Source organism: Natrix helvetica (genome assembly GCF_964273705.1).
Source record: "Natrix helvetica genome assembly, chromosome: Z".
Classification (NCBI taxonomy): Eukaryota; Metazoa; Chordata; class Lepidosauria; order Squamata; family Natricidae; genus Natrix; species Natrix helvetica.
In genome coordinates, this window is record NC_138554.1 from 25,526,184 (window position 1) to 25,541,867 (window position 15,684).

A 15,684-nucleotide genomic window follows, 5' to 3' on the forward strand; every position below is an offset into this window, starting at 1 on the left:
CCGCAAGGTGTGAATGGTGAGGGCAAGATCTCTTTCTGCCTGAACCGGAGACCTGGACAACAAGAGGATGTCGTCCAGGTAGCAGAGAATCCGAACTGGGGATGACCTGATGTGGGTGGCTAGTGCTGCCAGTACCTTTGTGAATACCCTGGTACTGGAAGTGCCTCCCCCCATAGGAGAGGCAGAGATATTTTCGGTGGTCAATGAAGATGGGGATATGAAGGTATGCTTCGGTCAAGTCTACCGACGTGAGGAAGTCGCCTTTCCTGACTGCCTTGAGGATGGTGTGCAGAGAATACATTTTGAACCGCCGATAGACAATGTGGCAGTTTAATGTTTTTAGATGTAAATTTGCTCTCCATCGCCCGGGGGATTCTCCACAAACAGGGAGTAAAAACCCTGCCCTTCCTGATGGGGAGGAACCAGTTGGATGGCCTGGATTCAGCACCAAAAGGTGCTGAATAGCCTGTTCTATCAATGCCCTCTTGCGAGGACACTGTTAAGATGCAGCCTTTTCTGCCTTAAAATGGCCTCTACTGTACAGCGCAGAGGAGTTGCCATGGTAACGGCTTCACAGTACTCCACAAGGAGACTCCCTCTTGTAAGGGGGAAAATCCAACATTAGAAATTATGTTTGGTCCAGACATTTTCAACACGGTGGTATCATTTTTCTTGACGCTTCTGGGGGCAGAGGGAAAACATTTTAAACTAATTTAATTGTCGCCAAAATCAGGGCTCAGAGAGAAGTTGCTCTTGCCACCACCTCTTCAGGAATTGTGGCGACGTTAATGGAAAGAGGGAGGACAACCCATTCCACACTTACATTGCCACTTATAATTCATTCCCTTTCCTGCCTAATACAAGATTGAGATAAATAAATAGTTCTGACGCGCCCTAAAAAGTTGGCTTTTCCAGAAAGCCAGCCTGGCCTGAACAAAATAAAATAAATGATTGATTTAATTGTTAATTTTAATCTAATTTTTAAAATGTTATTGTTAATTGGGTTTGTTTTTGGATACTTCATCTAATTTCCTTTTTAACTTTTGTAATATGTGTTTTTTTTAAATGTTGTACGCCGCTCTCAGTCCTTTGGGAGAAGGGCGGCATATAAATCCAATAAACAAACAAACAAACAAGCAACGCTGGGTTATCAGGCAGTTGCTTATAAAGTAATTGAAGCATGATAAAAATCTAATCTGATCTGATATCATATCCGACCTGAAAATACCCAGAAAACAATTACAAGACTTACAGTCGTCACTTGGATTTTTGACAATCTGGTATGAGATATCTATTTTTCCCTCCTTCAATCCCTATGGGGGGGGGGAAACAATGAAAGAAAGAGGAAAGGACCCATTGGCTGTCAGTGCTACCAGAAACACCCCACAATTATTTTGGGGTGGGATGGTGCTGTTTAAAGTTCCTAATGGCCACATCCTTTAACGTGATGCTCCTAGTCTTGAGATTATATTTTGATTCTAAGCCTCTTAGACTCATTTAGATTGAAACAATGCAGAGGTGACAATAATACATTAATAAAATCATACCACTGAATAGAACCCAAAATTCAAATAGATTTTTGCAAAACAAGGATTGATGGGATGGACTTCTGAAGGCTTTGATCTTTAACGGTGAAATTTAACAAAACGCTGAAGATTAAGGGCAGCAGGTTAATGAATACTTCTTTCTGGGAACAGAGAAGAGACATAGGTTGCCTCTTTCATCAAGGTTTTTGGTCCTTTCAGTTTGATCCTGCAAGGTCAATCAAAACCCTTTGTGTTGGTGTGAACTAAGCAGTCTTTTGTTTAATCTTTTTGTTTGATGCACACTGCAAAGCTTCAAAGAGATTCCGCATATAGAAAAGTTTAACTCTTTCTCTCTGTGTTTTTTCCCCTCCTCTCTCAGAAGGACAAAATAAACAAATCCCAGTGCATCAGCCATGCTTGAAAAGTACTGGTAAGTAAATGAAGGTCTTTAGGAATCTTTCTAAATAAAGGTTGAACAAGATGTGCAATTTAACACAGGAAATGTAAAAAAAAAGATGTGGAAACTCTAGAAAGAGTGCAGAGAAGAGCAACAAAGATGATTAGGGGACTGGAGGCTAACATATATGAAGAACGGTTGCAGGAATTGGGTATGTCTAGTCTAATGAAAAGAAGAACAAGGAATGACATGATAGCAGTGATCCAATATTTGATGCTACAAAGAAGAGGGGGTTAAGCTACTCTCCAAAGCACTTGAAGGCAGGACAAGAATCAATGGGTGGAAACTAATCAAGGAGAAGCAATTTTGAATTAAGGAGAAATTTCCTGACAGTTAGAATAATTAATCAGTGGAACAACTTGCCTCCAGAAGTTGTGGCTATTCCAACTCTGGAGGTTTTTAAGAAGAGCTTGGACAGAGATTTTAACCCTAAGTGGTGTAGGGTTCCCTGCCTAAGCAGGGGGTTAGACTAGAAAACCTCCAAGTTCCCATTCAAATTGGTTATTCTATTCTATTCATGTTATTAACAACTATGGGAAAATGTTGGAGAATGGACCTGTAGCAATGCTTCCACTTTCTATGGGAAAAGTTGATCTTGTCCTATATCAAGTTAGACCCTGGATCTACGTAGTTCAGCACTGTCTACCACAATTTAATGCCCCCCAGATATTTAATCTTGCAGGTCCTGGAATCCATTTCTGTTACTTGTTAGAAAATCTGATATTCTGAAGGATACTGGTTAGGGAAGGATCCTCTGCACTTGAGCTGATCTTCAGGATTTCAGAACCCTTAGAGATCCCAGGAATTGAATCTTGGTCTTTCTATATATGCAAGATGTAAGCTTTGCCTCTGAACCATTGTTCCTTCGATAATTGTTGATCCACACATCCCGAAGCTGTTGTGTGTCCCACTAAAAAATATAGATGTCAGATCTGCCCCAATTTAAACAGCTACTTAGAAACAATCCTTTGCTTCATTTGCTGAGAAAGGTTACAGAATGCATAACCAGAACTGAGACTCACATGCCAAACTCCCTAAGTTCAATTTTTCTCTCACTTAACTGCCTCCCATTGCTGATCCTGGGGTGGTGGTGGAAAGGGTGAATCATGACCAATCAGGTTCAAGGAAGATGTTTTCAGAATGGTCAGTTCAAGCATAGGTTAGTATGGAGCTGCCTTCTTCTCCTAGCCAGATGACCTTGAGGCAGTGTCTCAGGGAGATACAAAAGTTACTTTCATTTCCCCCCAAGCATTCCTTCTTCCACAGAGTTCATGGCAGACTGTCACTGCATGGTAGCAAAGCACAAGCAGATGTAAGATGGCAGCTGACAACAGATGAATGTGTACATTTTCCTTCCAGGTCAAACATGGTCCTCAAAAGGACATTTGAAAGACACAGGATTTTTGACCGGATCTGACTATTGATTTGGTTGGTTGAGTAGCACCTGCTCTGAGTTATAGTTGCACTCTGTTGGGGGGGGACCCCCTCTGGGTTGTTTCTTCATTGTCCTTCTCCACATGTTATGTTGCTGATAGACTTTTTAGATGTTATTGAACTACACTTCTCAGCCTTCATCATGGTTGTCCGTGTTGGTAGATTTGTTGGGAGCTGCAGTTCAGTAGCACCCACAAGATCATATGTTCTCCATTATTACAGAGAGGACAAGGAATGACATGCAAGAAAATCACAACTAATCCATCTGGACTTTTCCAGCAATTCCTGGAAGGCACTTAAAACTTAAGATGAGTCTATCCAACTCAGGATATACAAAGATGGCACCATGATTTTTCAATCTAACTGCAATAATGCATTGGAAGAATCAACACAGACTTTGATAGTATCATTTATTTGGTATTCAAGTTGTGACTTTAGCCTAACAATTTGCCAGAACAGTCAAACACAGATCCGCTTGTTGTCCGCCTAATCTAGTCCTGATCCATTATTTTGTCTTTGGACTGTGTCATAGGCCTCCAACTGATCCATGAGGACATTTTCTTGTATCTACAGGTAGTCCTCAACTTATAACCCCAATTGGGATGAGAATTTCCACTTCTAAATGAGGCAGTTGTTGTGAATCATGCCTAATTTAATGGCATTTTTGCAATGGTTGTTAAGTAAACGGCATGATGGTCATTAAGTGAATCCAGTTCTCTCCCCCCCCCCTTGACTTCACTGGTTGGAAGCAGTCAGGGGACATCATAAATGGTGATCACGTGACCCCAGGATATTGTAACCATGGTATAAATGCATGCCAGTTACCAAGCACCGGAATTTTTACCATGTGGCTAAGCGGATGCTGCTCTTAGCCATAAGTGTGGAGATTGGTCATAAGTCACTTTTTTCAGTGGCATTGTAACTTTGAATGATCATTAAGCAAATAGTTGTAAGTCAAAGACTATCCATATTCGTTTTACCTTGATTACCACAGTACTCAGAGCAATGGCCGAAGACTGTTTGGTTTTGTCCTATATGAAGTTAGACCAAAAATTTGATTGCTGGGCTGTTTTCAGCATGAACGAGAAAGCTGGTTTGGCCTCCTTCTTTTATAGCTAAGTGAGACTAACTCTTTCATTTCTGCTCTCACAGATTGCTGCAAAGATCCTGGTCAGGTTGAGAGCAAATTTGTGGTCCTCTACTGCCCGTTAGTTCACGGAGGATTAGAGATGAGAGAATGGGATGCAGTTTGTCTCAATGCTACAAATCTACCTTCGGGATGTCAAAGGGATGAGTTCGCAGCGAACGTTTGTGGTTTCCTGCCTAACTGCTCCATCTCTACATGCGCAAGTAAGGTTAAAAATCCATACCATCCAATCTGTGTTCTCTGCTGGAGAAAATCTGTCTGCCACATGTAGAGAACTATGTGCTGCATAAGCAATGGAGCCCACCTTGAAAATGTTTCTCTATTTCCAAGATACAAGGACCTGCAATACTATGTCGGCTTCTGAGAATAAGCTTTGTGCAAGGTTTCCTAAAGATGCCCTAGTTGATTCATTAGTATCGAGTCAAGTTTCAATACAAAACTAGTCATTTGTTAGGAGCATTATAAGCAAGATCTTTTCGCAGTCAAGTCTAAGCTTTGTTTGATTTATAGCTGACTTTGACTTCTGTTCCTTCCCTCCCCTCAGTCTGTGTCATAAATCATATTCCCCTATGAGATGCACCCCTCCCAAACTGGCTGCAATAATCTGAGATCTGACCACCTGACAGTATGCGTGGAATGCAGTCCCCCCCCCCCCATTTCTCTTACTATGACAATGTTGGGAGTTAACATTTTGGACAATTTGGTATGGAAGTAGATAGGATAGCAAATGAGAGAGAGAGAATCCCTTTCTTAAGAGTTTCCCTAAATCCCCAGGTCAACATACGTCTGATTATATATGTCAACATACCTCTGACATACGTCAACATACCTCTGACCCAAGACTGACGAGTCTTGGGTCAGAGATCAGCATCACTAGACACCTGGCTAAGCTTTTCTTCCTGGTCCTCTTGACACACCATTTTTTTCCTAGCTTTCCCTGTTTGGTCAACTACAGGTAATCCTCAACATATGACCACAATTGAGTCCAAAGTTTAGGTCGCTAGGTGAGACATTTGTTAAATGAGTGTTCTCCCATTTTACGACTTTTCTTGCCACAGTTTTTAAGTTGTTAAGTGGATCTGGCTTCCCCAGATCCACTTTGCTTGTCAGAAGGTCACAAAAATTGATCACATGATGCCAGGACACTGCAACAAGTCAGTTGTCGATGGTCTCAATTTTGATCAACTGACCACGGGAATGCTGTAACGGTTGGAAGTGTGAAAAATGGTCATACATCACTTTTTTCAGTGCCATTGTAACTTCAGTCACTGTTGTACGTCAAGGACTACCTATACTGTACTGCATCGGACTGATGTGTACCAGTTCAAAGGGGCCAATTTTTGGTTCTTGAGAACTTATCATAGACACTCAAAAGCAACTGCCGCTCAAGGGGAATTATTGCTTGTGCCATGAATGCTGCCATTACGAACATAACAATAAAACAGGGTTTGTGTTTGGGAAGATGGACACATTTCCAAGCAAAGCAACTTCCTATCTTTTCCTGGACAGGGACAATCCTGATAAATTAATGAAAACAAAGGCAGTGTTGAAAATCTATTATTGTGGTTGGCTGCACCATCAGCCAGATGGTTAGCCTAGATTTGGTATTTTGTACACCTATCTAGCCATTCCTAAGGACCTGAAATAGGCAGATGTTGGGGTTTGATATATTAAAGGTATCACCACAAAATGGAAGCTGTTCCAAGTAAAGCTGCCTCTTGCAATTGGCTAGTGGTGATTTTGTCAATGCCAGGGGTATCCAAGCGATGCTCCAGATGTTTGGGGTTTGGCCCCAAGGTGCTTATTACTATAGGTCAGGGATGTCAAACTCGATTTCATTGAGGGCTGCATCAGGGTAGTAGTTGACCTTGGGGGGACAGGGTGGGCATGGCCAGCTCAACATCACTCGTGTCGGGGGTGTCTGTGGTGGCCCAAGCACTCTGCCAGCAAAAATAGGCTCATAGGCTCCGTTTTCGGCTATGATGGCATCCTGCAACCTCGGAGCTCCAAATAAGGCCCTTGTGCGTTCCCTTTTTACTGGCAGAGGCACCACGGGCCAGTCCTTTCCTGTTTCCAGAGCAGCCTGGCGGGCCAGATCTAAGCACCCTGTGGCCAAATCTGGTCCCCGGGCCTTGAGTTTGACACCCATGCCATAGGCACTTTGTGTTCTTTTATTGCAATCATTCTATTTGTAGATCTTGATATTTTGTTATTTTCTTGAGTTCTTTCTCTCGTATTCTTCTGTCTGCAGGTACTGCACTATCCAGATTGTTTTGTCTTTCTTCTCAGCAATTGTTAAGTCTGGGGTGTTGTGTGGCAGATGGTTGTCTGTTTGAATTCTAAAGTCCCAGAGCACTTAAGTTTCTTCATTTTCTCTTTGTTTATTTTGTCGTCCCACCACCTCTTGCTGGCAGGCAAGTGGTACTTCTTGCAGATATTCCAATGCACCAGTGTTACTACTTTGCCATATTGTTGTAATCAGTCTGTGGGATTTTCTTGTTTTATTACGACTATTTTAAATTTAGGAAGTCAGGTGGGGCAAAGGAACATGTCAAAAACACTGATTCCCTGGAGTACCAGCTTGAAGAGCCCAGAGCTGCAACTCAGGAGGGAAGAGCTGGTCAATTTGAAGATGTTTACCTAGGGAACGAGAAAGACATCATCTGTTAATTTCTGATTCATTTGTTTCACTTTCTGCACAGAGCTGAATCCTGCAAAGGATCTGATTTCACCGGAAGAACTCAACTGTTCTGTAACCCCTAACTGGCAAGATGTAATCAACTGCTGTCATGAAACCTCCAGAGATCACTCTACAATGACATATAAAAGCAGCTGGACAAATGCATGCCTTGTCATGACAAAGCTCTCCCCTGGGCAGGAATATAACATGACAGTGTTTAGAGTCCTGAATGGAAGTTGTAGTCAAGAAGCATCCATCAACATAACTACTAGTGAGTCTCACAATCACGATTTGCTCGCAGTAGCAGAAACAACAAGATAGCACTTAGCACTTAGACTTATGTATCGCCCCGTAGTGCTTTACAACACTCTCTGGGTGGAGTTACAGACTCAGCATATTGCCACCAACAATCTTGATTCTGGTTTTATCAACCTCGGAAGGATGGAAGACTAAGTCAGCCTTGAGCCTCATCAGTTTACTTTGGTTTACTTTATTGTCACTGCACCCTGTACAACAAAATTAAATGCCATCTTCAATGTACATATAAAAAAAGTCAGGATCGAACTCCAGCTGTGGGCAGAGTTTGCCTGCAATACTGCATTCTAAGCCTGCACCACCAGGGCTCCTGGTGATGTCTATTTTCTGATACAGTAGAACTAAGGTTCTTTCCACTCTCAAGTGCTGGGTCAGTCTGAGATTTGAGCTGATCTGTATTGATGAAGAACTTGCATGAATCTTGGGAAGCTGAGTCTCAGCTCCTCCTCTGTCAAACTAATTTGTTGCTACCTATGTCTATTGCACAGGAATATTCTCAACCAATATTAATATCTAATTAAAGTTAGATAAGAATCAACGGAATTCAAGGGAGATTGGACCTAGTTCGCTTGTGGCCACATAGGGGTTCTAAGCTGATCTCTCTTTTAACTCTGCCCTCAGGTTCTCCCAGTCCTTCTCCTACATCAGTGACGGCTAACCTTTTTGTTGTTGCATGCCAACACCCATAATGCAATGCGTGCCCTGTTCCTTGCACATACTTGCGTGGCTCCCCTGCGCTCCCCCTCATCCCCCTGTCCATGCACATACAACCCCCCCCATGCTCTATTTTGGGCCTAGCAGACCTCCCTGCAGCCTCCTGGGACCAAAAATAGGGAGTGGGGGGTGCACCACATCTCCCACATGCACCCACCCCCGCTTATGCGCAGCAGAGACCCAAACATCAGTTGGCTGGCAGGAGGCACATGTGCATGCGTGGTGAGATGGGGCGACAGCTCATGTGTCCACAGAGAAGAATGCGTGTGCCACCTGTGGCACACATGCCATAGGTTTGCCATCACGGTCCTACATGCTCTAGAGCAGCGGTCCTCAACCTTTGCACCTTGGTGGCCCCCGTTGGCGGGGGAGAGGGGAACTGGGCCTCACATGAGCAGTGGGCTGGGACATGCGTTTTCACTCACATAAGAGAGAAGAGAAGCCTTTGGGATGCAGTTTCACACTCCTTCAAGCTTCTCCGCACCAAAAGCTTTTGTGAAGGGACGGAAGGCTTGAAACAGTGCGAGATCACTCCCTCAAAGCCTTTCATCTGTTTGCAAAAGCTTTTGGTGAGGAGAAGAAAAGCCTTTGGGGGCATGGTGTGGTGCTCCTCAGACTCACCAAGGCTGCCCGAGTGTCCCGTGCAGGCAGCCTTGGTCAGTCAGCAAATGCCCACTCAGCCTCTGCTCTCACCACTCTACTTTTGGAGCATCCGAAGCATCAGCTTGGCAGCCTGGCTGAGGGGCAGCCTGGCTGGGGTTGGAGTGAGAGGTGAACCTGGCCATGAGAGTGGTGGGCCAGCACCCAAGTGCACACAACTCTATTCATGCAAGAGAAAAGATAAGCCTTTGGGGTGCCGTTTGCACAGGTGGAGTTGTGCACACATACTGGCCCATCTCTCGTGCAGACCAGTTCCAAATAGGGCATGGTCCGGTAATGGATTGTAGCCCAGTGGTTGGGGACCCTTGCTCTAGAGGAAACAGCTGGAGTTATGCAGTGGATGGTTTGTTAGTGGCAGGAATTCCCTGCTCATCTTACCTCAGCATTTGGGATTTCCCTCCCTCCCTCTATCCATGGTATGTCATGACATCATGACATTAGCCAAGTCCATTTATCTGTCAATCACTTTTGCTACTTTTCCCTTGCAATGGCCACAATTATGCTTTGTTTTAAAAGCCATCAACAAAGACCTCAGAATGAAGACAGGGGAAGTTGGGTTGGTTAGTTGATTGCCATTTTTGACATCTCCCCATTGGCCAACAGATAAGAGGCATCAGTGAGGATAATGACATAGGCGTGCAAACTCACTGAAAGGATAAAGACAAGGGATATGCAAAGTTGTGCGCAAGTATCTACACACTGATGAATCAATAATTCACATAACGAAGCCTATTAAATTTCTGATTAAAGTTCCAAACCGAGGAACCAATACTGTTTTCTAACACAGTACCCTGCTTGGTTTTCTGAAGGCTCATCTTTAAGTTGGCAAAATGGCACCATCATCCTCAAGAACAATGAATGAGGAGTTTTAAGGGAAATCTGAAGTTTTAAAGAAACCCAATTCAAACAATTCAAAATGTTTTTTTAAACAACAAATATAAATAAGGGGTAGCCAATAACCTAATAAATCAGGGGTGTCCAAACTTGGCAACTTTAAGACTTGTGGACTTCAACTCCCAGAATTCCCCAGCCAGCACAAGTCTTAAAGTTGCCAAGTTTGGACACCCCTGCAATAAATGTTAAGCTTTGTATCAAGGAATGCTTAGCTGATTATTCTGGGAAAAGATAAAAGTGGAACAAAGGAGAGTAGAGGGGAATAGAACAGCTCGCTTGCTTCTTTATTTGCTATTCCAATTTCTACATCCTGGACATCAGAACATTCCATGTTTGTACCATTTTGTTGCCGTTCTCAGCAATGATGTTGAATCAACAAGTGCTGCCTAAGCTGCTCAATATAGAAAGCTGTGAAAAATGTTTTCTCTTTATCGCAGGGCCTTCGGTAGTCCAGAACCTCACAATAGAAAACCGCACAGTGGATTCCCTGCTGATTGGATGGAAGCCACCCAAAGACCCTCAAAACCATACCTACACTTATTGTGTCTGCTTGATCGACTGTGCCACATTCAATGAAAGCCTGTTTCTTAAGGAAGGATTGAAAGGAGGGACGATGTACACAATTGAAGTCAGGGCCATTATCAAGAGCAACGTTTATGGCAACACAAAGACCATGAATGTCATCACAGGTAGAAAGGATTTAGTGCCAGGGGGGAGGGGGGAGTTGAAGAAAATGATGGCTTAGGATCAGTGGTGGGTTTCAAAATTTTTTAGAACCTCTTCTATAGGTGTGACCTGCTTTGGGAGTGGCTTGCCAGCCATATGACCGGATGGGAGTGGCTTGCTGGATATGTGACTGGGTGGGAGTGGCTTGCCAGCCTTGTGACTGGGTGGGCGTGGCCAACTTGTAAAATGTGGTGAAACTCACTTAACAACATTCTTGCTTAGCAACCAAAATGTTGGCTCAGAAACTCTGGCATTTTAAGCACGCAAGTCTTAAAGCTGTCAAGTTACAAGACCCTTGCACCCTTAACCCTTTAGAAAAAAACCCAGGGGTGTTCAAACTTGACAGCTTTAAGACTTGTGGACTTCAACTCCCAGAATTCCTCCTCTCGCTCTTCATCTTGATGATGGATGGATGGGCAGGGGGAGGGAGCTGAAACCGGTTCTAAACGGCACTGTAGATTTGTGGAACCCCTTCTATAGAAGAGGTTAGAACTGGCAGGAACCCACCCCTGCTTAGGATCCATAAAATAAGTCAAAGTGCTTTGTGGGCCATCAGAGGCAGTCCTTTTTTAATGACTGCCCTGCTTAGTGACCGTTTGAAGTTGTGACAGCAGTGGAAAAGTTACTTGATTACCAGTTCTCCAACTTAATGACAGTCGCAGCATCCTGGTTGCCATTTGCACACTTCCAACAAGCAGAGTCAGTGAGACGGTGTAGATGGTAAACCTACAGGTCATGGTCACATGACAGCAGAAATGAAATCATTAAGTCCATTGCAGTCAGGTGATCTTTCGCTTAACGACCACAAGAGATTTACTTAACAGCCATGAACAAAGTGAGCCCATTGCAATCACATTATTTCCCTCTTAGTGACTGCTTTGCTTAAAGATGGAGTAGCCAGTCCCATTTGTGTTTGTGTAAACAAAGATCTCCTGTAGTGGATTTGGCTACCAAATTAATTTCTCAATGGTGCTTTATGTAACAACACAAGATGATTTAAAAATGGCTGCTGGATTGATGCTCAAAACCCTAGGCCAGAAACAAAATATCAGAGGAGGGTTTGCTAAATCCTACCCAGATGCTGGAGCCCTGGTCGTTGCTGTAGCGCAGCAAAAAAAAAACAAAAAAACCCTCCCGCAACCTTCTGGGCACCAGGGACCTGTTCTGTGGAGAGAGCTTTTTCTGCAGACCAGTGGAGCCCTGGTCTCATGCTGCCTGCATCCCATGGATCGGGCATCCCTTGTTTATGTCGTCTGGTTTCTGGCATGCCACTGATCAGTACCAGTCCATGGACTGGGGGTTGGGGACCCCTGGCATAGCATGAGAGATATCGGTAGCAACCCTGTTCATTGCCTTAACTTTTTTCTGCCTGTGTTCAAAGAACAGGCCAGAGCGGAGTTTCTCAACCTTGGCAACAATAAGATGTATGGACTTCAACTCCCAGAATCCTTTTGGCCAACTCAAACAGGGACTCAGATAAGCCGGAATCTTTTATGGGTTGTTGTAAAGGTATTTGGCTTCTTGGTGTTGGGATACCAGGCTAACTAAAACTGCTCTCCCCTCAGCTCCAAACAGCCCTAAGAATATCACTGTGAAAAGTTACAGCCCTGATCGACTTTCCATGGCCTGGAACTCACCCAAAGACCCAAATGCAACGAACTATTTATACAGAATCAGCTGGTGGAGGGAAGACAGGATACAAGTGGGCAACTGCTCCACTCGGGATTCCAATTACACTCTTTGCAGTTTGAAGCCAGGAGTTCTGTACCTGGTGAAGGTGATCTCAGATTTCAACGGGATTTTGAGCACAGCCACAGAGCAGTGGACTCTAACACGTGAGTAAGCGATTTTGTGAAGGGTTCAGGGACCTTTTTTGATTGGCACCCCAGTCCTGAAGGGAGCTAGATTTTTCAATCGTTGCTTGGCTGTGAATCCTTCTGAGAGACCTTGGATACTTTCCTTCACTCTATCTGCCCCCTCCCTCTGCCCCCAAGATTGTTGTGATGCTCAAGCACTACACAAAACGGACAAGGTGTCGGTGCAGTAAATGAAGGAATCCTGGAGGCTTCCCATCCTTCAATGCAGATTTGGCTTCTGATTTCCAAGTGCTTCCTATCCACAGGCCTTCTCCTACCGAGTGGCTGCCAGTTGTATCAGGTGCAACTCCCATCATCCCTTGTCCGTGGAACATGGGGTTTGGGAATGATGTCTTCTCATGCCTAAAGAAACCAAAGACGCCTTTAAAAAGAGAGCTCTCCCTCTTTATTTTTCTATTCTATCTTATTCTTTCATTTTTAGAATGTCTTAAATCCTGCCTTTATTGTTTTTATAAATAACTCAAAATGGCAGACATAACTTATACTCCTCCTTTCCCCCCACAATAACCCTGTCAGCTGCACTGGGCTGAGAGAAAGTGACTAGCCCAAAGTCAAGCAGATGGCTTTCATGCCTAAAGCGGGATTAGAATTCACAGTCTCCTGGTGATCGGTTCAAAGTCACCCATTCAGCTTTCATGTCTTAAGGCAGAACTAGAACCCACAGTCTCCTGGTAATCGGTTCAAAGTCACCCATTCAGCTTTCATGTCTAAGGCAGAACTAGAACCCACAGTCTCCTGGTGATTGGTTCAAAGTCACCCATTCAGCTTTCATGTCTAAGGCAGGACTAGAACCCACAGTCTCCTGGTGATTGGTTCAAAGTCACCCATTCAGCTTTCATGTCTAAGGCAGGACTAGAACCCACAGTCTCCTGGTGATCGGTTCAAAGTCACCCATTCAGCTTTCATGTCTAAGGCAGAACTAGAACCCACAGTCTCCTGGTAATCGGTTCAAAGTCACCCATTCAGCTTTCATGTCTAAGGCAGAACTAGAACCCACAGTCTCCTGGTGATCGGTTCAAAGCCACCCATTCAGCTTTCATGTCTTAAGGCAGAACTAGAACCCACAGTCTCCTGGTGATTGGTTCAAAGCCACCCATTCAGCTTTCATATCTTAAGGCAGAACTAGAACCCACAGTCTCCTGGTGATTGGTTCAAAGTCACCCATTCAGCTTTCATGTCTAAGGCAGAACTAGAACCCACAGTCTCCTGGTGATTGGTTCAAAGTCACCCATTCAGCTTTCATGTCTAAGGCAGAACTAGAACCCACAGTCTCCTGGTGATTGGTTCAAAGCCACCCATTCAGCTTTCATGTCTAAGGCAGGACTAGAACCCACAGTCTCCTGGTGATTGGTTCAAAGTCACCCATTCAGCTTTCATGTCTAAGGCAGAACTAGAACCCACAGTCTCCTGGTGATTGGTTCAAAGCCACCCATTCAGCTTTCATGTCTAAGGCAGGACTAGAACCCACAGTCTCCTGGTGATTGGTTCAAAGCCACCCATTCAGCTTTCATGTCTAAGGCAGGACTAGAACCCACAGTCTCCTGGTGATTGGTTCAAAGCCACCCATTCAGCTTTCATGTCTTAAGGCAGAACTAGAACCCACAGTCTCCTGGTGATTGGTTCAAAGCCACCCATTCAGCTTTCATGTCTAAGGCAGAACTAGAACCCACAGTCTCCTGGTGATTGGTTCAAAGTCACCCATTCAGCTTTCATGTCTAAGGCAGAACTAGAACCCACAGTCTCCTGGTGATTGGTTCAAAGTCACCCATTCAGCTTTCATGTCTTAAGGCAGAACTAGAACCCACAGTCTCCTGGTGATCGGTTCAAAGTCACCCATTCAGCTTTCATGTCTAAGGCAGGACTAGAACCCACAGTCTCCTGGTGATTGGTTCAAAGCCACCCATTCAGCTTTCATGTCTAAGGCAGGACTAGAACCCACAGTCTCCTGGTGATCGGTTCAAAGTCACCCATTCAGCTTTCATGTCTAAGGCAGAACTAGAACCCACAGTCTCCTGGTGATTGGTTCAAAGCCACCCATTCAGCTTTCATGTCTAAGGCAGGACTAGAACCCACAGTCTCCTGGTGATTGGTTCAAAGCCACCCATTCAGCTTTCATGTCTAAGGCAGGACTAGAACCCACAGTCTCCTGGTGATTGGTTCAAAGCCACCCATTCAGCTTTCATGTCTAAGGCAGAACTAGAACCCACAGTCTCCTGGTGATTGGTTCAAAGCCACCCATTCAGCTTTCATGTCTTAAGGCAGAACTAGAACCCACAGTCTCCTGGTGATTGGTTCAAAGTCACCCATTCAGCTTTCATGTCTTAAGGCAGAACTAGAACCCACAGTCTCCTGGTGATTGGTTCAAAGTCACCCATTCAGCTTTCATGTCTAAGGCAGAACTAGAACCCACAGTCTCCTGGTGATCGGTTCAAAGTCACCCATTCAGCTTTCATGTCTAAGGCAGGACTAGAACCCATAGTCTCCTGGTGATTGGTTCAAAGTCACCCACACAGCTTTCATGTCTAAGGCAGAACTTGAACCCACAGTCTCCTGGTGATTGGTTCAAAGTCACCCATTCAGCTTTCATGTCTAAGGCAGAACTAGAACCCACAGTCTCCTGGTGATTGGTTCAAAGTCACCCATTCAGCTTTCATGTCTTAAGGCAGAACTAGAACCCACAGTCTCCTGGTGATTGGTTCAAAGTCACCCATTCAGCTTTCATGTCTTAAGGCAGGACTAGAACCCACAGTCTCCTGGTGATTGGTTCAAAGTCACCCATTCAGCTTTCATGTCTAAGGCAGGACTAGAACCCACAGTCTCCTGGTGATCGGTTCAAAGTCACCCCAATCAGCTTTCATGTCTTAAGGCAGAACTAGAACCCACAGTCTCCTGGTGATTGGTTCAAAGTCACCCATTCAGCTTTCATGTCTAAGGCAGGACTAGAACCCATAGTCTCCTGGTGATTGGTTCAAAGTCACCCACACAGCTTTCATGTCTAAGGCAGAACTTGAACCCACAGTCTCCTGGTGATTGGTTCAAAGTCACCCATTCAGCTTTCATGTCTAAGGCAGAACTAGAACCCACAGTCTCCTGGTGATTGGTTCAAAGTCACCCATTCAGCTTTCATGTCTAAGGCAGAACTAGAACCCACAGTCTCCTGGTGATTGGTTCAAAGTCACCCACACAGCTTTCATGTCTAAGGCAGAACTAGAACCCACAGTCTCCTGGTGATTGGTTCAAAGTCACCCATTCAG

General features: G+C 44.5%; 1 protein-coding gene across 3 annotated transcripts in view; it reads left to right on the top strand.

Moving 5' to 3' along the window:
• The window catches only part of PTPRH (protein tyrosine phosphatase receptor type H), a 70,180-nt gene that overhangs the window by 13,892 nt on the left and 40,604 nt on the right, over positions 1-15,684 (top strand). For 2 of the 3 annotated variants that reach the window (XM_081933223.1, XM_081933224.1), the window contains exons 3-7: positions 1,906-1,956; positions 4,570-4,767; positions 7,267-7,515; positions 10,265-10,516; positions 12,119-12,388. In XM_081933223.1, coding sequence (XP_081789349.1) covers positions 1,906-1,956; positions 4,570-4,767; positions 7,267-7,515; positions 10,265-10,516; positions 12,119-12,388 — 1,020 coding nt within the window. The remainder of the gene's footprint in view (positions 1-1,905; positions 1,957-4,569; positions 4,768-7,266; positions 7,516-10,264; positions 10,517-12,118; positions 12,389-15,684) is intronic. The other variant, XM_081933225.1, reaches the window with a different exon arrangement.